The sequence below is a fragment of the Anomaloglossus baeobatrachus genome, chromosome 10, assembly GCF_048569485.1.
Source record: "Anomaloglossus baeobatrachus isolate aAnoBae1 chromosome 10, aAnoBae1.hap1, whole genome shotgun sequence".
NCBI classification, from domain to species: domain Eukaryota; kingdom Metazoa; phylum Chordata; class Amphibia; order Anura; family Aromobatidae; genus Anomaloglossus; species Anomaloglossus baeobatrachus.
In genome coordinates this window covers 110,842,545-110,868,957 of record NC_134362.1, presented here as the reverse complement: position 1 = coordinate 110,868,957, position 26,413 = coordinate 110,842,545, and the positions used below count along the sequence as shown (strand labels likewise).

At 47.4% G+C, this 26,413-nt stretch overlaps 1 protein-coding gene across 2 annotated transcripts in view; it reads right to left on the bottom strand.

The window, feature by feature from the left end:
• The window catches only part of QSER1 (glutamine and serine rich 1), a 185,909-nt gene that overhangs the window by 77,677 nt on the left and 81,819 nt on the right, over positions 1-26,413 (bottom strand). For both annotated transcript variants that reach the window (XM_075325598.1, XM_075325599.1), the window contains exons 3-4: positions 13,333-13,494; positions 5,773-9,330 (exon numbers count right to left, since the gene is read on the bottom strand). In XM_075325598.1, coding sequence (XP_075181713.1) covers positions 5,773-9,330; positions 13,333-13,494 — 3,720 coding nt within the window. The remainder of the gene's footprint in view (positions 1-5,772; positions 9,331-13,332; positions 13,495-26,413) is intronic.

Below are 26,413 nucleotides of genomic sequence, written 5' to 3'. Positions count from 1 at the left end.
AGTCGAGAGCTGGCCAGAAACGCTAATCAGAGGACCGCTCGGCCTGACGTGTCCTACACACGTGGCCGACAGGGCGCTTTCGTGGCAGTCTTCCGGTCAACGCTACCTGGTTACCACCCGGCCTGACGTGTTTCCTGCACACGTGGTTGGTGTAGCGCTAGGTGCACCAAAACGCTAATCGGGTTGTCGTCCGGTCTGACGTGTCCCAACACACGTGACCGGTTCCCAGAGTTCCTGGGTTATCTCAGAGCCATCCAGCTCTATAGTCTCCGCCTAATCCTCAGGTGCCAGCAGCTCCATTGTCATCTGGAGCACGGTGGGCCCCGACTGGCGATTAGGATATATACCCCGTGGTCCTAATCTGCCGGTCCCCCCGTAACACAACCTGTCTGTGGGGTTCCTGGCTACCTCGGCATCTGAAGATGGTCACTGCTGATGCCAGCCGGTACGGCTGGGGATGCTCGCCTCCAGGTGCAAATATCCCTGGGCTGGTAGTCAGCGCAGGAAGCAGCACAGCCCTCACGCCTCCTGACGCTAGGGTCTGAAGACCGAGCACTAAATTCCCTTTGCCCCCCCCCCTCCAGGGTCAGCTCGTCCGGTTGCTGTCGTTCACTCAGTCTACCGTCTCCTTCCTGAAACACTGGGGGGGGGGGGGCACGATCCCCATCCCTCATTCTGACATCTTACGGTCTTTACTGGGCGGGACAGAATCCCCCTCGGTTCTACACTTCACTGGTTTCTAAATGCCAATGTTCGTTCCATGATCTCGTGGTAAGCTTGTGGCCTTGGATGTGTGAGCTTGTGGGTTTGAATCTCGATAGGGCCATTCCTGTAGTTGGCTGCTTACCTCAGGCGCCATCAACCGCGTCAAGGGGAATGATCCCTGAATCCGCAGATCTTTTCAACGGTAGTGGCTCTGTGGAGAATACCACGGAGGGACCTGTTTCCTACAGGCTAAACTGGCATATAGACCTCTTGTTCCATGATCCAAGCAGTCCAGCCCTTGCGGTGAATGCACTTCCATTCCATGGACCTTCGGAATAGCCTATGCCCTTCCCCCTGTTGTCATGCTCTCGATGGTTCTCCAAGAGCTCGGAGAAGCTCGGGCAAGGGTCCTTCCCCTCGCCCCCTTCTGGCTCGAGGGGCCATGGCTCTCTCTCCTGAGGACATTGTCTGTCCCGGATCCTGGGGTTCTGCCGGGGATTCCGGACCGGTTTGTGCAGTAACCTGTGTTCCTCGTGCAGGAGATGGTTTTTTTCATTCACAGCTTACACCTTGAGAGGTTGATGCGCAAGGGTTCTCCTCTGACCCGGTCTCTTCCTTGCTGAAGAGCCATAAACCGGTTACCACTACACACTATGGGAGAGGGTGGCAAAATTTCCCTTCTTTGCACCTGGTCCCTTGGGTATGAGTTCCTATTCCATGCAAATTAGCATTCTTGCAGACGGGGTTGCTCTAGGATTCTCAGTGTACACTCTAAGGCTTCCTGTTCTGCCCTGGGAACCTTATACATTGGAAAACTGGCAGCAAACCGGTGGGTTCAGGGTTATTGGGTCTGTGAGTTCATGCCTGACAGTTCCACCGGGGGATCAAATTAGGGTTGGACGCCCTCACAAATCCTCCCTTTGAACCTATTGCCAAAAAAAAACCAAAAAAACTCTCCCTGACGTTGCTGACATTGAAAACGATTTTGCTCTGGGCCTTGGCGTTCGCTCGCAGAATTGGTGCTTACACGCCTTATCGGTAGTACGGCCCTACGCTCAGTTGTTCAACGATAGGCCGGGTCAGGTGTTAATAGGACCCTTTCTCCCAATGGTCGCCTCTCGATTCCATAGCACGCTGGGTATAATCCTCCCTCCTTTTGCGGCCATCCTATAAATACAGGGGTAAAACAGATTCATACGTTGGAGGTTCATGGGGCCCTGCTTCTCTACATCTCAGTGACACATAGTGTGGGGAACACACAGTCCTTTTCATAGCCCTCTCTGTAGTAGGTAAGGTCTGTGGGTGTGAAACTGCACTCTCTCTAGGTGGATTAGGGAGGCCATTGCTTAGCCTACTCATCTAGTGGGGCTGCCTTCCCCGAGGGCTTAAGGGGCCATTCCACCGGTGCGGTGTCGCCCTTTGGGGCTGAGAAGATGCAGGTATCTATTGACCGGATTGTAGGACCGCTACCTGGTCTTCACATTCTCCTTTTTCTTCCGTCACTATCGGTTGGATCTATCCTGCTCGGCTGATCTCTCGTTTTGTAGAAGGGTGCTTGAGACGTTGGTCTCTCCCTAATACGTTATTCTCTGGAAATCTCTCACGTGGTGCTGTCATGGGTGAGGGGAAAACACCTAGGTTACTTACCGGTAGCCGGTTTTTCCAGAACCCATGACAGCACCCATATAATCCCTCCCTTTTCACTCCTGGTGTGCACTCTTCTGGGTGTGCATGTGTGTGTTATAGTTGGTGATGGAGTTAAGTTCTAACGTTTGTTGGAGGTCCTCTCAATTCTCGGTAATCAACTGACGAAGGGGATAGGTACCGCCCTTTTATTTCAGAATGGTTTCCTGTCCTCGCTGGGCGGATCCCTCTCTCACGTGGTGCTGTCATGGGTTCTTGAAAAACCGGCTACCGGTAAGTAACCTAGGTGTTTTGCAATGTAAATTTTGCCATGTATCTTATCAATGGTGTATGGAATGTATCTTAAAAAAAAAAAAAAAATGACAGCCTGCAAATAGTCCGGATGTCAATCCAATTGAAAATCTTTGGTGGAAGTTGAATAAAAATGGTCCATGACAAGGCTCCAACGTGCAAGCTGATCTGACAACCGCAATCAGAGAAAGTTGGAGCCAGATTGATGAAGAGTATTGTTTGTCACTCATTAAGTTTATGCCTTAGAGACTGCAAGCTGTTATAAAAGCCAGAGGTGGTGCAAGAAAATACTAGTGATGTATTGGAGTGTTTGTTTGTTTTTCATAATTCCATAATTTTTTTTCCTTAGAATTGAGTGATTCCATCATTTTTTTCCCCCGTTTGGTCTTGAAAAGTAACAGTTACTGGCTAGCACATTATGTTTTCATGATTTTTTTTAGTGTTTCTTAAAGCCAGAAAGTTGACATTTGAAATGACTTTAGCTTTGAGCCATGTCTGTGATCTGCTTTTTTTAAACAAAAGTAAAACAACTGAATGAACATCCTCAGAGCCAGGTGATTCCATAATTTTTGAAAGGGGTTGTATAATACTTATGCTAATTCTAACAGGTGGATGGGATAACTATGACTACCCCCCAAGAAATTATCTGATCCTCAGCTGCTGTCACTCAAGAAGCTGGTGATTTTATAAACTTTACTTTCTTGGATTTCAAAATCTATACATCCGAGCTGACCACTACAGGTATGTAGAGAAATCAGCCTGATAGTGCCAGTATAAGCACTGGCTTTAGGTTACATACGAAAATTTTGATGATTGGTTCCCTTTAGGCGTTTTGCATGCCTTTACGCTGTGTATTGCACTTCAGCGTAAAGGCATGCATCCTGCGTCCCCAGCACAATGAAAATTGTGCATAATCCATCCCCACGTTGCGTTTGAGAGTGCAGCGATTTGCATGCAGAAATTTTGATCCAAATCGCTGCGTTCTAAAACGCAACATGTCACTTTTGTGCGTTTTGGATGCTTTTCCCACTCTGTCTATGGGAGAGCAAGCATCCAGATCGCATGAATTCTGCATCCATTCCGCATTCAAAATACTTCCAAAACGCAGCTTTTCGGCTGCGTTTTTAAACGCACATGCAGTGACAAAACGCTGCAGAATATTTGTCACAGCAGAACGCACTTACCCTTAAAGAGGTTGTCCACTACTTTAACATTGACGGTTTATCATTACAATAAGCCATCAATGTCTGATCAGCCAAAGTCCGACATACGGGACCCCCGTCGATCAGCCGTTTTCAGTGCCGCCGCCGGCAGCAGGAAATGACGAATTCTGGAGCTGCCCAGTCTTCTGAAAGTGGCAGTGTAATGCATATTCGCCTTAAACTAAAATCAATAAGAGGCAGATGTGCAGGACACTAGCACCAAGAACAGCTGATTGGCAGGAGTGCCAGGTGTCGAACCCTGGCCGATCAAGCTTGGATGACCTATTCTAAGGATAGGTCATCAATGTAAAAGTCCTCTCGCTTCAAACTGACTCAAGTGGGAATCGGTGGGGACATTTTATCAAGTATCTCTGCCTGAAATCGGAGCTACTTTTGAAACGGAGACCAGAATTTCCTTTGCCCATTTCAGCCAGGTTGTTACCCTGCAAGGACATATCAGTCCAACATATACTTCCAGTCGGCAGTCTTAGGCTTTTTGCTAACGTTGCAGATGTCGCGTGTTCTTTTAGTGTGTTTTTCAGTGCACAATACACAGAAGTGTTCCCCAATGCCAGCGAAGTGAATGAGGATCTTCAAGTCTCATGCACACGTTGAGTATTTTATCAGTACAGATTTGGTGTAGATTTAAATCTGCCACATGTCAATTAAGTGCTTTTTGGTGCAGATTTCACGTATACTAATAAATGAGAAACATCAGCACCAAAAAAACAAAAACTGCGTGTTTTTGCCGCTGTATTATTCCTGCCAAGAGATGCAGAAATGGTGCAGATTTTTCTGCACCAATTACTTTATGGGTGCACATAACCTTAAAAGACGCTTTAAACACAAACAAAATTCAGTTTAAAGTTAATTTTAATAGAACTTGGAATAATAATAATTTTCACACTTCCTGTGCTGAGAATCTTATATAGGGGTCCCTACTATGTACTGTGTAATGGCCGTGTCTGACTGTACAGGGACATGGTCTGATCATACATCTTCTGGGACGGGGAGGAAATAAATAGAGAGACAGGACAGCAAGGGATTACAGCTGTTTTTTTTGTGAGGTAAAACATTTCCCGGCCTGTTTTTTTTTAAATGTTTTACCTCAAAAGAAAAAATATTTTATGATCCCGTACTGTAATGTCTGTATACCTTTTTTTTTTCTTCCTCGCCGGCACAGGAGAAGTGGTATGATCAGACCATGTCCCTGTACGGTTAGACATAGCCATTACACAGTACATAGCAGAAACACATAAAAGATTATCTCATAGTTACATAGTTACTTGGGTTGAAAAAAGACCTAGGTCCATCTAGTTCAACCTTCCTCCACCAGATCTACATTTTGTCCCTAAGTCATTTATAACCAACAATGTTGTGTGTACTGAAGAAATGATAAAGCCCTTTAAGGGCTTCTCAGCACAGAACATTTTTTTTAAAAACACATCCAATTGTGGAAATTACCATAATTCCTAGATAAACTTATTAAAATGAACTTTAAACTGAACTATGTTCCTGGGAAAGCCCCATTTAGGGTTAGCGGCACTCACGTCGGTGATGGCGTCCCACTTGCATAGAATTATAGAAACACCGGCACTCACTTATACTGAAGTTGTTTTCCAAAGTTTATCCCATTAAATCACCAGATCATAAATTCATCTCTGACAAAGCCTTTTTCGAACATGGGATCCTTGTGTGAAAAAATCTCTGGCAGAGCCGAACTTGCGATGTTCTGATGATTTAATGGGATAAACCTTTGAAAACAACTTCAACATAAGCGAGTGTCGGCGTGGAATAGGTCTTTCGCAGGAAAAAGGTTGAAGTTCTTTTCTGGATTGGTTTACAACAGCTGTCCATTAAGGGCCATGAGGAACAAAGCCTTGGCCGAAACATGGCGCATAAAGCTCCAATGGACCCAAAAGACACTCACCTGCTTTCTTCTTCTTCTCTCCATTCTCATCTAAGGCAGACAGAGCTGTGGTGATGCTCTTCTGAAGATCATTATTGCCCCCCACAGAATCATCGTCATCAGAAGAAAAAGAAGGCAATGCCTCCAGGTTTTTCTTAAATTCCTCCTCAGGTTTTTTAGGAGAGTTGGCCATCTCAGAACCTGCTGACTGAGGCTGGGGGAGTGGGCCAGGACAAGGGCTCTTTATTACTGGGGTACATGGCCTCCTGATTCGATTAGGTACACGAACAGCAGGAGCTGAAAACTGCTGTTTTGGTCCAGTCTTTAAAAAGTCCAAGAATGATGCAATAAAACCAGTTTTTACTTCTGGTTGCTTCTCCTCCACTTCCTTTATCTTCTGCCTCATTCGTTCTTGGTGCTGGTAGCTATCATAATAACCCTCTGAGTTGTGTGCGGAATGAACCCCCACATCAGGGCCTTTCGACAGAGGCCGTTTCATTTGTACATTTCTTTTCACTTGCTTGATATTTGCATTTTCTTCTTCTGTAAAATGTTTTATTGGCATTTTGTCTGATCCCTTCATGTTTTGAAGGCTATCTTGGGCTAGATCTTGGCAGTCTTCTTCCATTTGGCCACTTGAGCTACTGCATGCTTGAGAATCAGTCTTTAATAAGTGCGGTCCAGAGACAGCTGCATTTTGCTCTGTGTTCATAATATAGTCTCCATCAGATGCAACATTATCCTCGTTGAGGTTTTTTGTACTGGCCAAGAATTTTGACTCTCCAATATCTCCTGCTACATCATTAGTGTCCTTACAGTCATTCTTCTTGCTCATTTCAGAATTCTTATTGTGGTCATCCTGACTGGTCCCTAGCACCGGTGACGCCATACCACTAGGCAAGTCTTGCTCTAAAGGCTGAATCTGGTTTTGATCAAGACTTGCATTTTTGGAATGAGTCGTAGAAACAGTAGAAAGGTTTATTGCTGTTTGGCCACCATTTAATGAAAGAGTGTTTAGATTCTGCGGCTGTTTTAGGGGTGCAAAGTTTGTTGGTGGGTTTCTTATATTCAGGGACTGGAATCGGGACTTTGAGTCATCTGGTTTAACAGACAAATTATCCTCACTAGAAGACTTGGCAAACTCTTGAGCTGCTGTAGCTGCTAAAATGTCATCAACATGAGACAAAAAGTTCCTTTCATCACTGAGCAAGATTGAATCTGTAAAACACATGGGGTTCAAAGTTTCAAACTGATTCTTCGAGTCTAGCCTTGGTCTCTGGCCAAAGTCTTTAGGCTGCAAGTGTTGTTGTAAATGCTTCCCATCAGAGGTGTCCATTTTTATTACATCTGAGCTTTGTGAATGGAGAGATGGTAGCGGCTGCCCTCCATTGCTCTGGATAATGTGCCCATCCATGTGAAGGAACTGCGGAGCTACTTGTTGGGGACTCTGAATACGCTGAATTGAGGAAGACACCTTTGCCTGCCCCAAGCTAGAGTGTAAAATAGACTGCTGAAACATTTGCAAATCTGAATCTAGAAGTACCTGTGTCCCTTGTAACTGAAGATGTTGAGGATGCCTTAAAACTGCTTGGAGCTGTGGAGAAGTACTTGGCTGCTCCGGAAGCTTTGTTTCGTGCACTTTGTGTAACATGTTATGCTGACTCAAGTCTTTCGCACTGACTTGTGTGGGTTGTATCATGTCTGCCGAATTTTTAGCATCATGGTCAGCTGAACTGTTTATATGACTCACATGCTGGGACATGTGACCAACAGGGCTCATCAATCGTTCATCCTTTTTAGGCCCCTGAAGCCCAAGAACTTGGTCTTCCAAACGAGAATTGCTTTTGATAACACTTTGGGAATATCTGTCATCAGTCTTTGAAACACTATAAGCGGTCTCCTGTGCACTCATCTCCCCATCATTTAGTCCTTGTGTAGAAGACTCGAGATTGTTTTGTTGCTGTAATGACTGCAAATCCGGCATCTGGAATTTCTCCTCTTGTTTTACATTTGCATACAAGTTGGTTTCAGACTTCCTCTTTACATAGGATTTGGAGTCTGCAGTCGTTCTACTATTTTGTAATGCTTGAGAGTGAGGAGGGGATGAAAAAGAGGATGAGGGGACAGTTGGTAAATACTTCTGAGACTGTGGGGAAGTCGAATCTTGAGAAGCCTGGGATGAATGCATAGAAATGAAGTTTGGAGTAGGACTCGAGGCAGGCAACGTTTGTCCACGAGAGGAAGCACGAGCAGAAAATGGAAGAGAAGGGGATGATAGTGGTAGGTTCTGTCCAGAATTATAAGTTTCTGAAGGACTTACTGGCGACATCACCTGTGATTGAGATGAATAGCTAACTTGTGATTGACTGACTGGAGTTAGACCCTGAGTGTTACTGGAAGAATAACTTTGAGCCTGGTTAGCTGAAGACAAATCTCTTGTTTGATCGGAGTAGTTCTCGCTTGATACTGAAGACAGAGCAAGCGGCTGATCCGTCGAGTAACTTAGTGTCTGGCTGCCAGAGGTTACGGTTTGTGATTGGCTAGAGAATGCAGTCAGTGGTTTGTATAAAGGAGGCAGTTTTTCAGATTTGATTGTTGAAAAAACTTGAGATTGACTTGAGGATGGCAGGTTGGGGGACTGTGTGGAAACATAGCTAGGAGACTGACTTACAGGTAAAAGGCTACTAAGCTGTGCAGTGGAAAAAGCTTGTGCTTGGCTTGAAATGACAGAACTCTGGTTCTGAGAAGACTTTATATAGCTTTGGGTCTGTCCAGGAGACGCTACACTCTGAGATTTGGGGGTCTTTGATGACCTGGGGGGTGCCTTTGTGGGACAGTTCTTTGCTTTTGTAGAAGAAGGAGGGAAACCGGGGGATGGTATGACAGATGGGTAAGACTGAGATAATTCCACAGAAACTTGAGGGGTTTTCTGTACCGGTCCACCATTGCTCACCTGAGTAAGAGCTCCAAGAGGAGCACATAACAGAGCAGACTGTCTTGATGTGTCCTGCAAAGCAGCCCCAGTTGCACTTGTTAAATAATTGGGTAAGGAATGCTGAGTACCAGATAGCTGTGCCTGTACAGACTGTGTACTAGAAGGCCTCTGATGGTGTTTTATAACACTACATTCCCTCTGAAGTGCTCTTTCAATAGAGGCTGTAGAACCAGTAAACACTGATGTACTGTATGGCTGAGCGGTCTGCTGGCTCCCACCAAGAGCTGATGGCAACAAACTGAACTGGGGCTGTAAGAGATGTGGTGCGGATTCCTGGGCAGACCGATATGTTGAGGACTGTGGTATGCCGGTACTTAGCACAGCACTACCAAGACGTTCAAAAGTCAAGGCGGTAGGAGTCTGTGATGTCTTGATCTGCAGTAAAGGATCATGAGGGGAAAGCAGACCATTTGTTGTAGCACTGAAAGTACCATCTTGAAGAGCTAAAGATGGTGTTGTGGCAAAGTTTCTAGAACTGAATGTATTTGGGTGCTGATAGGCAGAGAGCGCAGATGTTGGAAACGTTCCAGAGGTTTGCAAAGCTCCAGTAACGAACAGTTCTGTTGCTGTAGAGGAATGCATGCCTGTAAATTAAAAAAAGACACAGAATCAGATGGTGAAGCAATTCTGCAAACAAGCTCCTTACTACTAAATGTACACACTAAAAGGGAGTCAGTCAGCCCAAACGGATAGCAGAAGCTAAGCACATAGCCTGGTGGAGGACATAGTCTCCAAAAGAAATTGCACCTTTAGGGTATGTGCCCACAATCAGGACTCGCTGCGTTCAGGTCCTGACCTGCGGGGCCAAGCTTCTCCTCCGCAGTGCACGGACTGTACCCACGATCAGGTTCAGTGCGCTGCGGTCTCCTTGTGTTCTACGGAGGACGCATGCGAATCCGCAGAAAACTAACATGCTGCGGTCTGAAAACACACCGCAGGTTAGTGCTTGCTGTGGAAAGAAAGAAGCATAGTGGGCATTTCAGGAAATCCATCCGCTGTGCTTGTACTGTAAAACGCAGCGTTTTAGACGCAGCTGAAACATGCTGCGTCCAAAACGCTGCAAATACTGATCGTGGGCACAGGGTACATATTTACAGCAGAAATTTCTGCACCAATAGGCTACAGTTTATCAGTAAAATGAATGAGATTACTGTGATCTCACACACACACATGCTGTTTATTTTTTCCTTGCAGATATGAAGCATTCTGAATTATGTCATGTCTTTCGGGGTTTTTCACCCAAGCAAATGAATTTGGATAAAACATATCCAAAAAGGATACAAACAAAACAGTTATATATATATAAAAAAAAGTCCATATTTTATGTATTTTTCTGGCCAAGAGAATTTTTGGTGTACAAATTTCTGCTGCAGGTACTTAACATGCGCACATAACCTTCAGTTTCTGCAGGATAGAGGCCACAATTAGTAAAGGATAAGTGCTTATTATGTGCTGAGTGCACCCTGGGTGTGGCTAATGGCACAGTGCACTGTTCTGCTCACTGGTGTTGTATGTCCTTACCTCCCTCACTAGTGACTGGCAGCATTGGCTTGCCAGTGTCAATCACCAGAGAGTCAAAAGGACATGCAAAACCGTGGGCAGAATGGTGAACTGAGTCCCATGAGCACACCTGGAGTACACAGAGCACCCTAATTTAACCCAAGGTTAAATAAATTTCTGTTTCTGCAGAACAGAGGAAGCGATTAGGGGGTATATCCTTAGTTTATACTGTCAGTTTGGACTGACAAGAATGCCCTCTGCACACATTTAGTACTTGGTGAGGCTGCAGCCGCACGTGGATGTGCATACAAATCAGAGTGAAGAGGGGGTTAATGCCGCGCATCAGCCAAAATGAAGATGTAGCACGTTGATGTTATAATATAATATATAGTATACTATGTTGATGCACTGGTCCTGAAGAAGAGGTATATCCTCGAAGCGCATAGACCGATGGAATAAAAGAATACGTTTATAAACATCAACGTGCTACATCTTCATTTTGGCTGATGCGCGGCATTAACCCCCTCTTCACTCTGATTTGTGTGGAAATAGATCAGACAGGATAATGAGTGATCTTCACCTAGGCGTTTCGGAGGCTATGCCTCCTTTTTCAGGATGATTTACAAGTGTACATTTGTGATTGATCCTGAAGAAGGCATAGCCTCTAAAACACGTCGAATAAAGAACACTCGTTACACTGCCTGATCTATTGCCACGGTGGCACAGTGTTAACCCTTTCATTTATGATTATTTCTACCATGGGGACTGCTGCAGCCATGGCTTTAAAGCAAATACAGTGGTTGTGACTGCTCACAACCCTTCCAGGTGAGGAAAATTTCTCATACTGTCTTTATCCCCAATATTGCACTTGTCTTTTTAGCACTTTTTTCTGCTTTTCTCTCATGGGAAGGCTTAAGGCCCCGTCACACTAAGCAACATCGCTAGCAACATCGCTGCTAACGAACAACTTTTGTGACGTAACAGCGATGTTGCTAGTGATGTTGCTTAGTGTGACATCCAGCAACAACCTGGCCCCTGCTGTGAGGTCGTTGGTTGTTGCTGAATGTCCTGGGCCATTTTTTAGTTGTTGCTGTCCCGCTGTGAAGCACAGATCGCTGTGTGTGACAGCGAGACAGCAACAACTAAATGTGCAGGCAGCAGGAGCCGGCTTCTGCGGACACTGGTAACCACAGTAAACATCGGGTAACCAAGAAGCCCTGTCCTTGGTTACCCGATATTTACCTTCGTTACCAGCCTCCGCCGCTCTCAATGTCAGTGCCGGATCCTGCTCCTTGCACGTGTAGCTGCAGGACACATCGGGTAATTAACCCCATGTGTACTGTAGCTAGGAGAGCAGGGAGACAGCGCTAAGCGGTGTGTGCTGCTCCCTGCTCTGTGCACATGTAGCTACAGCACACATCGGGTAATTAACCCAATGTGTGCTGTAACTAGGAGAGCAGGGAGCCAGCGCTAAGCATTGTGCGCTGCTCCCTGCTCTGTGCACATGTAGCTACAGCACACATCGGGTAATTAACCCGATGTGTGCTGTAACTAGGAGAGCAGGGAGCCAGCGCTAAGCGGTGTGCGCTGCTCCCTGCTCTCTGCACGTGTAGCTGCGTGCGCTGGTAACCAAGGTAAATATCGGGTTGGTTACCCGATATTTACCTTAGTTACCAAGCGCAGCATCTTCCACGCGGCGCTGCTGGCTGGGGGCTGGTCACTGGTTGCTGGTGAGCTCACCAGCAACCCGTGTAGCGATGCTACAGCGATCCCTGCCAGGTCAGGTTGCTGGTGGGATCGCTGGAGCGTCGCAGTGTGACGTCTCACCAGCAACCTCCTAGCAACTTACCAGCGATCCCTATCAGGTTGGATCGTTGTTGGGATCGCTGGTAAGTTGTTTAGTGTGACTGGGCCTTTAAGGCTATGTGCCCACAGGCAAAGTGTCCTGCGGTTATATCCGCAGGACATTCTGCAGGAGCTCCCAGAAAACCGCAGCACAACTTTTGTCTGTTTACATGCTGCGGAATGTCCTGCGGATATGCTGCGGGCATTCTGCATTGAGGATACAGTACCATGGCTTCAGCACTGCATCCTCAATGCAGAACAAGTGCTGGAGTGATCGGGGAGCTCATACTTACCTTCATCACGCAGCACTTCACTTTCCGGCCGTGTCTGTCAGTGTCTGCACTGTGCAGGAGAAGGTGGGCGGCCCTGAACTAGCTCTGGCTGTCACATGACCACAGCTCGTGCAGGCCCCGCCCACCTCTTCCTTCCTGCTCCTGGCTCCACTGCATTCCTCTGCACCGGTGTCTGCTATCAAGGCAGGTAGTATGGGACCCTGCGGAGAAATCCGCAGGAATAATTCACATGCTGCAGATTTTTCCGCAGGGAAATTCGCATTATTTCCGCTGCGGAAAAAAACGCAGCATGAGCACAGCAGCTCCAAAATGCCATAGAAATGGCTGGGGACTAGCTGTACTGCGGATTTTTGAAAAATCCGCGGAATTTCCGTGAAAAAAATCGCAACAAATTCCGTGAATTTTCCGCAGCGTGGGCACATACCCTAAGTGTCTAGCTGCAGATTATTTCCCTTTTCCTACCAAGTACACCTCTATATGAAGAAAGCTATAAAGAAAAACTATTGGCAATTTTTTTTTTACGGTCCAGACAGCCGTATAAAATCGGACCAAGACAGTACATGCATTGTGATGCCATCTGCGTCCATGCATCGTGATACCATCCATGTGCTGTACGTGTTTTTCACTGTTCCATAGACTTGAGTTAGTTATCATCTGTGCTGCAGGGGGAAAAAATGGATATCTCTCCGTGTGTTTTGCACAGATACAGGGTCCATATAAAAATATGAACACGTGAATAGCCCCATAGATTATAATGGGTGCATGTTGTATCCATGAAAAAGAATGGCTAAAAGACACATGTGCAACAGGGATGTATGAATGAGGCCTAACATGTACAGCCAGCTTAAAAACCATCCTGCGGCTGTGCATCCTTCACAACGTGTGGATTCATTTAGGAGAAACCACAAAAGAGAAAATTCAGTGATAGAAGCAGTGTAACACAATTACCGGTTTGCCATGATGGAGCCCTGAACTGTGGCAGGAGGGTTGTGCCCGATGACGCTGCCTGAGCTGTCCGAGACTCTATTGCAGATAGAAAGTTCATCACTGACGTCTCTGTAGTGTTACCACTGGCCACGTGGAGGCTGGTGTCAAAAATGCCAGATAAACCTGCAACCATCAAGTGATTTTCAGTTAAGAGAAATGTTCATTTCAGGACAGGTTACAATTCTACACAGTGTGTTCAATTATTCAGAAAGAGACCTTTTTATTACCTGCAGCCAATGAGTTGGCAGATAACACCTTACTCAAAGATAAGGCATTGATTCCCCCCATATATAAAGCCAAGAAATGGGGTTACACACATTTACATCTTCCATACTACTATTACAGGGATTATCCCATTCTTTAACCCCTTCACCCTCCTCCGTCTGTTTTCCCCTTAATGACCAAGCCAATTTTTTCTAATTCTGCCAGTGTCAATTTATGAGTTAATAACTCTTGAGCGCTTCAACAGATCCCAGTGATTCTCAGACTTTTTTTTCATGACCTATTGTACTTCATATTAAATGGTAAATTTTCTCTTTCGCTCTCCCTTTCGCACCCCCTCTCTTTGTCTCTCTCTCCCCCTCTCCCTCTCCCCCCCTCTCTCCCCCTGAGGGGGTCTCACATGGACCCTTCAATTGAGAATGTTGATGGATAGTCTGATAAACGTGTTGTTCTTCTAAGAAATGTGCCTCTCAGTGCCCTGTCGTGTAACGGGGAGGTGAGACGTGGGTTTTCAGTTCACTAGAATATTGTCATTTCTGCCTCGAGCTTGTTTAGCTTTTGCCCTTGGTCTTCCACGCACCACAAGGGTGGTTCTCCCATCTGGAGAGCACCAGGTCTCTAAGTTCTTCAGAGACTGCATAGTTTTATTGTGTGAAACTTACTGGCCATTCCTTTAGGCCAGCTGTTACTGTTCATATTTTCTGTCTGCTAATACTAATAATTTTTTTTTTTCTCTGTCGCTAGTTCTTTTTTCTACCTGATTCTTGACCCCCCCCTCCCACCCGATCCTTACCCCACTTTCCCGTATCCGGTCAGTGTTTTGTAGGGGGTTCAACACTGTTTCTAACCCAACGTGCATAAACCAGGGAACTCGGAGGTGAAATGTGGGACATTGAATGTGAAAGGTTTACATAGCTCGGGTAAGAGGTCTATCCTGGCAAATACGTTAAAAAAAACGGGTGTCCAAATTGCTTTCCTGCAAGAAACGCATCTGTGCAAACATAAACCGTTTAAATTGACATCACGCTGGTTCCCTGAGGCGTATCATAGCTTCTCACCAGACCCAAAGTCCCGAGGTACTATTAGTATTCTTGTCTCGCGCTCCATCCCTTGGGAATTCATGCACTCTCGCAGTGATGACAGGGGACGGCTATTGTTGGTGAAGGGCAGGATCGCTACGCATATTTACACATTAGCTTCTATATACCTCCCCAATGTGGGGCAAATTGATACCCTGGCCGGATTTGTTGAAACTATGGAGGATTTCGTGGAGGGGACACTCATTTTGGGGGGGGGATTTCAATATCGCTCTAAACCCAGCTCAGGACACCTCCTCGGGGGCCTCTGCACATCCTACATCAGCCCTCCGCAGGCTGCGGTGCTTATTACATGAGCAGCAGCTCGTGGACACATGGAGATTGTTGCACCCGACTGACAGGCACTACTCTTTCTATTCAAATGCACATGGGGTATACTCCAGATTGGACTACTTTTTTGTAAAACATAAAGACCTCGAAAGGATCTCCAAAGCCCAGATAGATAGCATAACATTCTCTGACCATGCACTTTGCACTGTGTCTATGGTGCTACAGTCTCCGTTTCCACAGCAGTGGCAATGGAGACTGAACACTTCCCTACTGGAGGACCCCGAAAGCCTACAGTCAGTACAGAACTCCCTGACTGAATACTTTACGTTGAACGCGGGTGGGGATACATTACCAACGATGGTCTGGGAGGCCCACAAATGTGTTATTCGAGGGGTTCTCATACAGCAAGGGGAAAGAAGAAAGAGGGAAAGAGGTCAACAGACTGCTAACACAGCTGAGAGATCTGGAGACACAAAATAAGCAGATGCCCTCGGCGGAGGTTGGAGGAGCCTTATTCAAAGTCCGGGACGAGCTACAGAAATTACTTAACAGCAAGGCAAAAGGGGTCCTTAATAGATGCCGTAGACATTTTTATGAATACGGGAACAAGTGTAGCAAGACATTAGCGAGAGCACTCAGACAACAACAGGCGACAACCTTTATATCAAATATTTCCCCTACACACACTCAGGGCTCAATATTACATTCTTCGGCAGAAATTGCGGAGACGTTCCAAAAATTATATGCATCCTTATATAATTTAGAGACACATGACCCCACTTTGCCAAAATCATCTATTAAAAGTAAAATAACAGAGTACATCAGAGATGCAAAAATGCCGCGGTTGACAGACTCCGAGATAGCCGCATTGGAAACTCCAATTTCAAATCAAGAGCTGATGAACGCAATAGGGTCATCCAAATCGGGAAAGGCACCTGGGCCTGATGGACTCCCCCTCGTATACTACAAAAAACTTAAGGAGATTATATCCCCACACCTCCTGTCGGCCTTTAATTCTAGGGCTTCAGAGGGCTCAACTCCCAATGCAGACTCATTGAGAGCGCACACCACGGTAATACCTAAGATGGGGAAAGACCCAACACAATGTGCTAGCTATCGCCCGATATCCCTGTTGAATGTGGATACAAAATTATTTGCTAAAATCCTTGCAAGCAGGCTGGCACCTCTGATCTCTCAAATAATCCACCCAGATCAGGCGGGGTTAATGGCGGGTCGTGAGGCACGTGATAACACAGTTAAGGCCATTAATTTGATATATATAAAGCTAAAATTGGGGGTCTACCCTCTATTCTGCTGTCAACTGATGCCGAAAAGGCTTTTGATAGAGTGGATTGGAACTTTATGGAAGCCACGCTCGGGTGTCTGGGGTTGGGAAGTGGAATGATGGGTTGGATCATGTCTTTATACTCGGTACCCTCGGCGAGAGTCCGAGTGAATGGGATTCAGTCGGACCCATTTAAAATATCTAATGGCACCCGTCAGGGATGTCCGCTGTCTCCCTTAATCTTCATCTTGACGCTAGAACCCTTCCTCAGACACGTACGAGCCAACTCAGATATTGCGGGTATTGGGGTGGGCCATGTTACGCACAAAGTAGCTGCATATGCGGACGATCTCCTGTTTTTCGTGTCAGCCCCCAGGATCTCCCTGCCCAACTTAATGAGGGAATTCCGGAGATACTCCAGTTTATCAAATTTCAAGATAAATTTCACGAAATCTGAGGCCCTTAACATAAATCTCTCATCCAAAGAGGTGGAAGAGTTGAAGGGATCATTTAATTTCCGATGGGCATCCCAATCTCTAAATTACCTGGGGATACGGCTGACTGGGGATCTCGGTCTGCTCTACTCAGAATTTCCAGTCTCTGCTGTCTTCCATTAGGCTGGACTGTGACAGATGGGGGAAATCATTATTCTCTTGGTTTGGCAGAAGCCAGATTTACAAAATGAATATCTTACCTAGAATTCTATATCTACTGCAGGCGCTCCCAATCAAAATACCCTCAGGATTTTTCAAATCTCTGGAGTCCATTCAGTCCTCCTTCATTTGGGCAGGTAAATCGGTACGAATAAAAAGAGCTATTTTGCACAGGACCAAGTGTAGTGGGGGGATTGGGCTGCCAGACATGAGAAGGTATCATTTAGCAGGTCATCTAACTAGAATGATTGATTGGTGCAGAAACGTGTCTCAAAAGGCTTGGATACAAATTGAGCAGTCCTTTTCCCTAATTCCCCTCAACAAATTGCCATGGGTGCTCTCGGAGGTCCCTGCAAGCTTGAAAACACATCCAACTATCGGGTCAACTGTGACATACTGTAATACGGGGAAGGTGCAATCAGAAATGTTACCCAGGCAATCGAGCTTGACGCCAATCCTGAGCCATCCTGCCTTTGAGCCAGGCAGAGCGGATCCAGTTTTTCAGTCTTGGGTTCGGGGCGGTGTGGATCGGGTAGAGGACTTTGGAAACCGGGACACCTGGCCGTCGGTAGAGGGATTGGCAGCTAAACAGGATCCCAGCTCACTTGGTCATTGGAGATGCTTGCAACTGGCACACTTTTTCAGTAGCCTTCCAGCCAGATCCCTCTTTCAGCGACCCAAGACACAGTTTGAACAAATATGTATGGGACCAGGCACGATACGGCATTCTCTTTTGGCAGTATATTCGCTCCTATCTTCGCCCCCGGACCAACAAATCCCCCCTTTTGCTTCACAGTGGGAACGGGATCTGGGAATCCAGCTGACAGCAACACAGTGGGAAAGGGTCTTCAGATTGGCGCATACATCCTCCATCAGCTCCAGGTTTCAAGAGGCTAGCTACAAGCTGCTAACCAGATGGTACAGAGTACCTTCGAGGTTTCATGCGATGTTCCCAACGGTTGATCCCATGTGCTGGCGGTGTGGCACAGCAGAGGGCAACATTCTACACGTGTTCTGGGAATGTAAGGCGATCCGGCCCTTCTGGAGGGGAGTGTCTGATATCATTTCACGGGTGACGGGTGGAGAGGAGGAATTGGGACCTGCTGCCGCCCTGTTACATCACTGCGGGACTTCTGAAAAAATATACAAAAAAATCTTTGAGGAAATTCCTCATCATGGCGGCGAGAGTGTGCATCCCAGAGAGATGGAGGAGCACGGCACCCCCCTCGCTGGTTCAATGGATCAATAAAGGTCAATGACCTCATGTATATGGAGGATCTAACTTCATCATTACACAACTCATATGAGAAATTTTGGGCCACGTGGAGGGAGTGGATGGACTTCCAGCACTCGGAGGACTATGGTGCTCTGGTGGGCAGTGTTGAGGCGGCTGAGGGAACCACAGAAGGTAATACATAAGCGGATCCCCAGACCACCCCCCCACTCCTTGTTACCCTCACCTGGCCCCTCCACCTCCCAGCCCCCCCCCCCCACCCTCCTCCTTTTCCCCAGTTTCTCACTCTTTTCTATTCTGTTTTATTTCTCTTGCTTTCTTTCTGGTCTTTTCCTCTTTCGCTTCTTACTATTCTTGGTGAGTTACGTATGTTACCTGTTAAATGTGAATTTATTCTTTGAAAAAGCTAGATGGAACCTTGAATGTCTATACACCTGAAAGGGGGCATTTGCGGGAACATTTTCTGTCACGATGTAAAAATGTAAAGTGTGCCTTATGTCCTATTTTTTGGTGTGTTGAATGTATCTTACAAAGGTCCATTTGATCTTAAGAACTGTTACGTGTACTCTTAAAGGATTACATTTATAAATAAAAGAATTTAAAAAAAAAAAAATGGTAAATTTACATTGAAGTTTTTTTTAAATTTGTGAAAATATCCGAATTTTTTATAAAAAGTTTGAAAATTTTCAAAATTTACATTTTTCTGCCCTTAAACCAGAGATATGTCACACAAATAGTTAATAAATAACATTTCCCACATGTCTACTTGACACCATCACAATTTTTTAAACTGTTTTTGTTAGGAAGTTAGAAGGGTTCAAAGTTTATCAGCAATTTCTCATTTTTCTAATAAAAATTACAAAACCAATTATTTTTGGGACCCCATCACATGTGACGTGAAGGAGGGGCAGCACCAGGTTTATATCGGGTTTTTAAGTTTGGCTGCTATCACACTAAAAATTGCTTTAAAAACATTTTTTGCATCACCATATGTTGATACCTAAAAATGTTTCATTTTTCTGCTCACAGTCATGTGAGGGATTGTTTTTTGCGGGATGAGTTCACATTTTTATTGGTATCATTTTCGGGCACAACTTTTTTTGATCGCTTTTTTTTTTTAAACTTTTTATATGTTTCAAAAAAAAAAAAAAAAGAAAGAACTTGTAACATACAATATTTATGTCAACAATAATAATGACAAGTTTTAGAAATTCATTTACCATCATTTTTTTGATCGCTTTTTATTCAGATTTTTGGGGAGTCAGTGAGCAAAAACCAGCAATTTAGACGTGTTGTAAGATGTGTTTTTTTTTTTTTTTTTTTATGTCATTTACAGTTTGGTCAAGGTGGTAACACCGCTCTATTTCTTGGGTCAATACCACAGTTATATGTTTTGCCTCCTTGGGTTATAGAAAAAAACATTTTTAAAAAAAATTTGCATCACTATATTCTCACTGCTACAGCTTTTTTATTTTTACGCTGAGGGAGCTGAATGGCGGCTTGTTTTTTTGCAGGACGAGATTACCATTTTAGGGATAATATTTATATTTGATTTTTTGATTGCATTTTAATAGTGTTGAGCCTCCTCTCTTTCCCAGCCTCCAAAATGCTACAGCAGCTACTGATGTCCAATGTTTGGAAGGAGTTAAAACTTATGTCCTGTCCTAACGATCAATCTTCAGTATCCGATCAGTGGAGTCAGACTCCCAATACCTAAGATATCTTGCATTGTTTATCAGGCACAAGTCTAAGGCGGGCTTTGCACGCTGCGACATCGGTAACAATGTGTTACCGATGCTGCAGCGATAGTCCCGCCCCCGTCGCACGTGCAATATCTAGTGAAAGCTGCCGTAGCGATTATAATCGCTACGGCAGTTTCACACTCACATACCTGCGTGTGAAGGCGGCCAATTGAAGTGGAGGGGCGGAGATGAGCAGGATGTAAACATCCCGCCCACCTCCGTCCTTCTCATTGCAGCCGGCGGCAGGTAAGGTGAAGCTCCTCGCTCCTGCGGCTTTACACACAGTGATGTGTGCTGCCGCAGGAGCGAGGAACAACATCGCACCTGTCGCTGCACCGGCATTATGGAAATGTCGGAGGCTGCAGCGATGATACGATAACGACGCTTTTGCGCTCGTTCATCGTATCAAAAAGGATTTGCACGTTGCGATATCGACTGCGACGCCGGATGTGCGTCACTTTCGATTTGACCCCATCGACATCGCACGTGCAATGTCGCAACGTGCAAAGCCGCCCTAAGTTTATTAGCGGAGGTGCCTGACTACCAGTGAATGGGACTAAACTGCACACTGTAATATCACAGTCATCACCAGAATTACTGAGCTGTGCCTAATAAATGTCAAAAGAGAAATGGCACTCAGCAGCAGACTAACCCCAGTGACTTAGGCCCTGTGCGCACTTACCGGATTTTCTGCGGATTTGCTGCATGTTTCGCTGCAGAAAATGTTCATAACATCTCTGCAGTGAATCACCAGCAAAACCTATGGGAAAAAAAAAAAATGCTGTGCGCACTAGGCGGATTTTGACAGCTGCAATGTTTTGCTGCGGGAATCCCGCAGCAAAAATAATTGCATGTCAATTCTTTTCCGCACGTCGCTGCGGGATTTCACTCCATTGACTCCAATGTAATCGTGAAATCCCGCAGGGAATAACGCAGGCAGCAAATTCTGTGCGGTTCACTGCGTTTTCCTGCGTTATTCCCTGCGGTATTTCGCGGTTTACCTCCGGTAATGTACATCGCTTGCCTGCGGTTTTGCAGGGAAGTGATGTCATTTCAGGAAGAGGAAGCAGAGCAGAGAGTAAACACACACAGATCACAGACACACACACAGACATCACAGACATAGAACACAGACACATAGAATACACATAGAAATAAAACGGAAATATAGAAAACAAAGCGCGTGGGCTCCGCTGTATATTTACCGTCCAGCCGAGGTAAGCACACAGCGGCGGCCCGGTATTCTAAGGCTGGGGAGGGCGAGGGACAGGGTTAATGTCCCCCGCCTCCCTCCCACCTCCCGCAGCCGAGAATATCAGCCGCAGTTGCCCCGGGACTGTCGCATGCATTATGCGGCAGTACAGGCGTGTCCCCGGCTCTTCCTGCCGCTGTGTAGCAGTGGCAGTCAAGGTAATACAAGGAGTTAATGGTGGCGGATCACCGCCATTAACTCCAGGCTTGATCATGGCAGCGTCTATGAGACAGCTGACATGATCAACCCGTAAGTAAAGTGAAAAAACACATACACCGAAAAATCCTTTAATTTTAAATAAAACACAAATAAGCCTCGTTCACCCTTTTATTAACCCCTCCCGAAACAAAGCTCCGAAGTAATCCACAGCTCCGACGTAATCCACAGCTCCGGCGTCCTGCGATGCTTGCTTCCAGCCGCGACTGACACACAGCGCTGAATGCAGCCTCACAGCGAGACAGCAGAGGTAACTCCAGGGCATTTCCCATGGCCGGTAATGTGAACTCACTGCCGACCGTGAGAAATGCAGAGTGTGCTCACAGGGACTCTATTTATCTATCTATCTATCTATCTATCTATCTATCTATCCCTCTGTCTGTCTGTCTATTCTTCTATCTATTCTTCTGTCTATTTCTCTATCTCAGAATGAAATGACTTTTTTTTTTTTTTCAATGTGCTTTATTGCATTGAATGCAATAAAGCACATACCAACCCGCACGTGGCAAAACCGCGGCAATACCGCGAACAATACCGCGGTACGCAGCAAACCGCATGCGGTTTTCGGGTGCAGTTTGCCGCGTTTTTTTACCGCGGGTGCAGTAATCTTTGAATACCTGCGGAATTTTCTTGAGAAAAAAGAGAATTTTGTTTACTTACCGTAAATTCTTTTTCTTATAGTTCCGACATGGGAGACCCAGACCATGGGTGTATAGCTACTGCCTCCGGAGGACACACAAAGTACTACACTCAAAACGTGTAGCTCCTCCCTCCGGGCTATATACACCCCCTGGATGACAATCTAACCAGTTCAGTGCAAAAGCTGAAGGAGGACATCCACCCATAAGTAGAGATAGAGTAAAACTCGGAAAAACCGGAACTCTGTCTACAACAACAGCCCGTGAAAACACACGGAACAAAAACTGCCAACAGGCAACAGAGAGGGTGCTGGGTCTCCCATGTCGGAACTATAAGAAAAAGAATTTACGGTAAGTAAACAAAATTCTCTTTTTCTTCATCGTTCCTTCCATGGGAGACCCAGACCATGGGACGTTCCAAAGCAGTCCATGGGTGGGAAATAAACCAAACTGAGAAGTAGGCAAAACCTAACTTCACAAATGGGCGACAGCCGCCTGAAGGATGCGTCTGCCCAAGCTCGCATCTGCCGAAGCATGAGCATGCACTTGGCAGTGCTTCGAAAAAGTGTGCAGACTGGACCAAGTGGCAGCCTGACAAACCTGCTGAGCCGTAGCCTGGTGCCTGAAAGCCCAGGAGGCACCGACAGCTCTGGCCGAGTGCGCCTTAATCCCCGGCGGGGGAGGCACCTGAGAACACTGGTAGGCATCGGCGATAGCCGACCTAATCCAACGAGCTAGGGTCGGTTTAGAAGCAGAGAGACCCTTGCGCTGACCCGTGGTTAGCACAAAAAGTGAGGTGCACCGCCTAAAAACGGCGGTGCGTGACACATAGATTCGGAGCGCCTGCACCAAATCCAAGGTGTGCAACGCCTTCTCAAAGCGATGCACAGGGGCCGGACAAAGAGAGGGCAATGAAATGTCCTGGTTAAGGTGGAAAGAAGACACCACCTTAGGGAGAAAGTCCGGAGTCGGACGAAGAACCACCTTGTCTTGGTGAAACACCAAAAAGGGGGATTCCGAAGAGAGCGCAGCCAAATCAGAAACTCTCCTGAGAGAAGTTATGGCTACTAGAAAAACAACTTTCTGTGAAAGTCTAAACAAGGGAACCTCCCTAAGAGGCTCAAAGGGGGGTTTCTGTAAGGCCGCGAGGACCAGATTAAGGTCCCAGGGATCCAAAGGCCGCCGGTAAGGAGGAATGATGTGAGCTGCGCCCTGCATGAAGGTGCGCACCTGAGCCAGTCGGGCGATACGCCGCTGGAATAATACCGACAAAGCCGACACCTGTCCTTTGAGGGAATTGAGGGACAGTCCTAGTTGTAGACCAGACTGTAGAAAAGACAGGATGGTCGGCAAGGAGAACGGCCAAGGAGCATGGTCGGAAGAGCGACACCAGGACAGGAAGATCCTCCAAGTCCTGTGATAAATCTTGGCCGAAGATGACTTCCGAGCCTGAGTCATAGTGGAGATGACCTCAGAGGGAATACCTGAAGCCGTCAGGATCCAGGACTCAAGAGCCACGCCGTCAATCTGAGAGCCGCAGAATTCTGGCGGAAACACGGACCTTGAGAGAGAAGGTCTGGGCGGTCTGGGAGATGCCACGGCACCTCTACAGACAGGCGGAACAGGTCTGGGTACCAAGCTCGCCTGGGCCAGTCCGGAGCAATGATTATGACCCGACGGCCCTCCATTCTGATCTTGCGCAGAACCCTGGGCAAGAGAGCTAGTGGGGGAAACACGTAAGCCAGATGGAACTGGGACCAATCCTGAACCAGCGCATCCGCTGCGAAGGCCTGAGGATCGTGGGAGCGAGCCACGTAAACCGGAACCTTGTTGTTGTGCCGGGATGCCATTAGATCCACTTCCGGAGTACCCCACTTGCGGCAGATTGACCTGAAGACTGCCGGGTGTAGGGCCCACTCGCCGCTGTCCACGGTTTGACGGCTGAGATAATCGGCCTCCCAGTTTTCTACGCCTGGGATGTGGACTGCTGATATGGTGGACTTGGAGTCCTCCGTCCACTGGAGGATTCGTTGAACCTCCAACATCGCCAGGCGGCTGCGAGTTCCGCCCTGGTGATTGATGTAGGCAACCGTTGTCGCGTTGTCCGACTGGACTCGAATGTGCCTGCCCGCCAACAGGTGGTGCAAGGCTAGGAGAGCTAGAAACACAGCTCTGATCTCCAGCACATTGATCGGGAGGGCTGATTCGGACGGAGTCCAAGTGCCCTGTGCTCGGTGATGGAGAAAAACTGCTCCCCAACCGGAGAGGCTGGCATCTGTGGTGAGAATCACCCAGGACAGAGTCAGGAAGGAGCGTCCCTGTGACAGAGAGAGGGGCCGAAGCCACCACTGAAGAGAGCTCCTGGTCTGTGGCGACAGAGCCACTAGCTTGTGCATGGAAGAGGTCCGCTTGTTCCAACAGCGGAGAATGTCCAACTGCAGGGGACGCAGATGGAACTGTGCAAATGGAACCGCTTCCATTGACGCCACCATCTGACCCAGCACCTGCATGAGGTGTCTGATGGAATGACGGCGGTGCCTCAGCAGAGAGCGCACCGCTAGCTGAAGGGACTGCTGTTTGACCAAGAGCAACTTCACAAGTGCCAGCAGAGTCTCGAAATGCATCCCTAGGTACAGAAGCCCCTGGGTCGGGGTCAGAGTGGACTTGGACAGGTTGACAAGCCACCCGAACTGAACAAGCGTGGCGAGAGTGAGCGAGACACTCCGCTGGCAGTCTGTCCTGGATGAGGCCTTGACTATAAGGTCGTCGAGGTAGGGGATTACTGCCAACCCCTGAAGGTGCAGGACCGCAACCACTGCTGCCATAACCTTGGTGAAAACACGCGGGGCCGTGGCTAACCCGAAGGGGAGAGCCACGAATTGGAAATGTTCCTCTCCGATTGCAAAGCGGAGCCAACGCTGGTGTGAAACCGCGATAGGCACGTGCAGATAGGCATCCCTGATGTCGATGGATGCCAGAAAATCTCCCTGGGTCATTGATGCAATGACCGATCTGAGAGACTCCATGCGAAAACGCCGCCCCTGAACATGCTTGTTGAGAAGCTTGAGATCCAGGATGGGCCGGAAGGAACCGTCCTTCTTGGGGACTAGAAAGAGGTTGGAGTAGAAACCTCTGAACCGTTCCCGAGCGGGAACCGGAAAAATAACACCGTTGGCCTGCAGGGATGCCACGGCCTGAGAGAAGGCGGCGGCCTTGGAGCAGGGGGGAGTTGACAGAAAAAATCTGTTTGGCGGGCTGGAGGAAAATTCTATCCTGTAGCCGTGGGAGATGATATCCCGCACCCACTGATCGGAGACGTGTTGAAACCACACGTCGCCAAAGCGGGAGAGCCTGCCACCGACCAAGGACGTTGCTGGCGCAGCCAGATAGTCAAGAGGGGGCTGCCTTAGTGGCAGCGGCTCCTCCGGACTTCTGAGGACGCGGCTTTGCGCGCCAGATGGGTTTACGATCCTTGGCTGCGGTAGTGGACGAGGCTGAGGGCTTAGAGGCTGACCAGTTAGAGGAACGAAAGGAACGAAACCTCGATTGGTTCCTGCCCTGGACAGGTCTCTTGGCTTTAGCTTGTGGCAAGGAAGTACTCTTCCCTCCAGTAGCTTCCTTAATTATTTCATCCAGTTGTTCACCAAACAGCCGGGACCCAGCAAAGGGGAGGCCCGCAAGGTACTTAGAAGAAGCGTCTGCCTTCCACTCTCGAAGCCACAAAATCCTGCGGATCGCGAGTTAGCGGAGGCCACCGCCGTGCGGTGAGAAGCCTCCAGAATGGCAGACATGGCGTAGGATGAAAAAGACGAAGCCTGAGAAGTTAAGGCCTCCATCTCAGGCATAGAGTCCCTGGTGAGGGAATGTATCTCCGCCAGAGAGGCAGAGACTGCCTTAAGAGCCCACACTGCCGCAAAAGACAGGGAGAAGGAGGCTCCTGCCGCCTCATATACAGACTTGGCCAGAAGGTCAACCTGGCGGTCAGTGGGATCCTTAAGAGAGGTGCCATCAGCCACCGCTACGACTGTGCGGGCTGAGATTCTAGACACCGGAGGGTCTACCTTTGGGGACTGAGCCCACTCCTTCACCACATCTGGCGGAAAGGGAAAACGGTCATCAGAACTACGCTTTGGAAAGCGTTTGTCAGGACAGGCCCTGGGTTTGGTGACAGTGGCCCGAAAACTGGAGTGGTTAAAAAACGTACTCCGAGCCTTCTTAGGTGAGGCAAACTGATGTATCTCCACCAGAGAGGCTGGTTCCTCTGACACTGGTGGCGTGAGGTTCAGGACGGAGTTAATGGACGCAATCAAGTCACTAACATCCGCATCATCCTCAGACAAGGCAATGGGGTACCTAGAGCTAGCGTCTGAACCCACAGTAAAAGTATCCTCCTCGCCCTGCACCTCGGCCCGTGAATCAGAGCCGTGGGACGA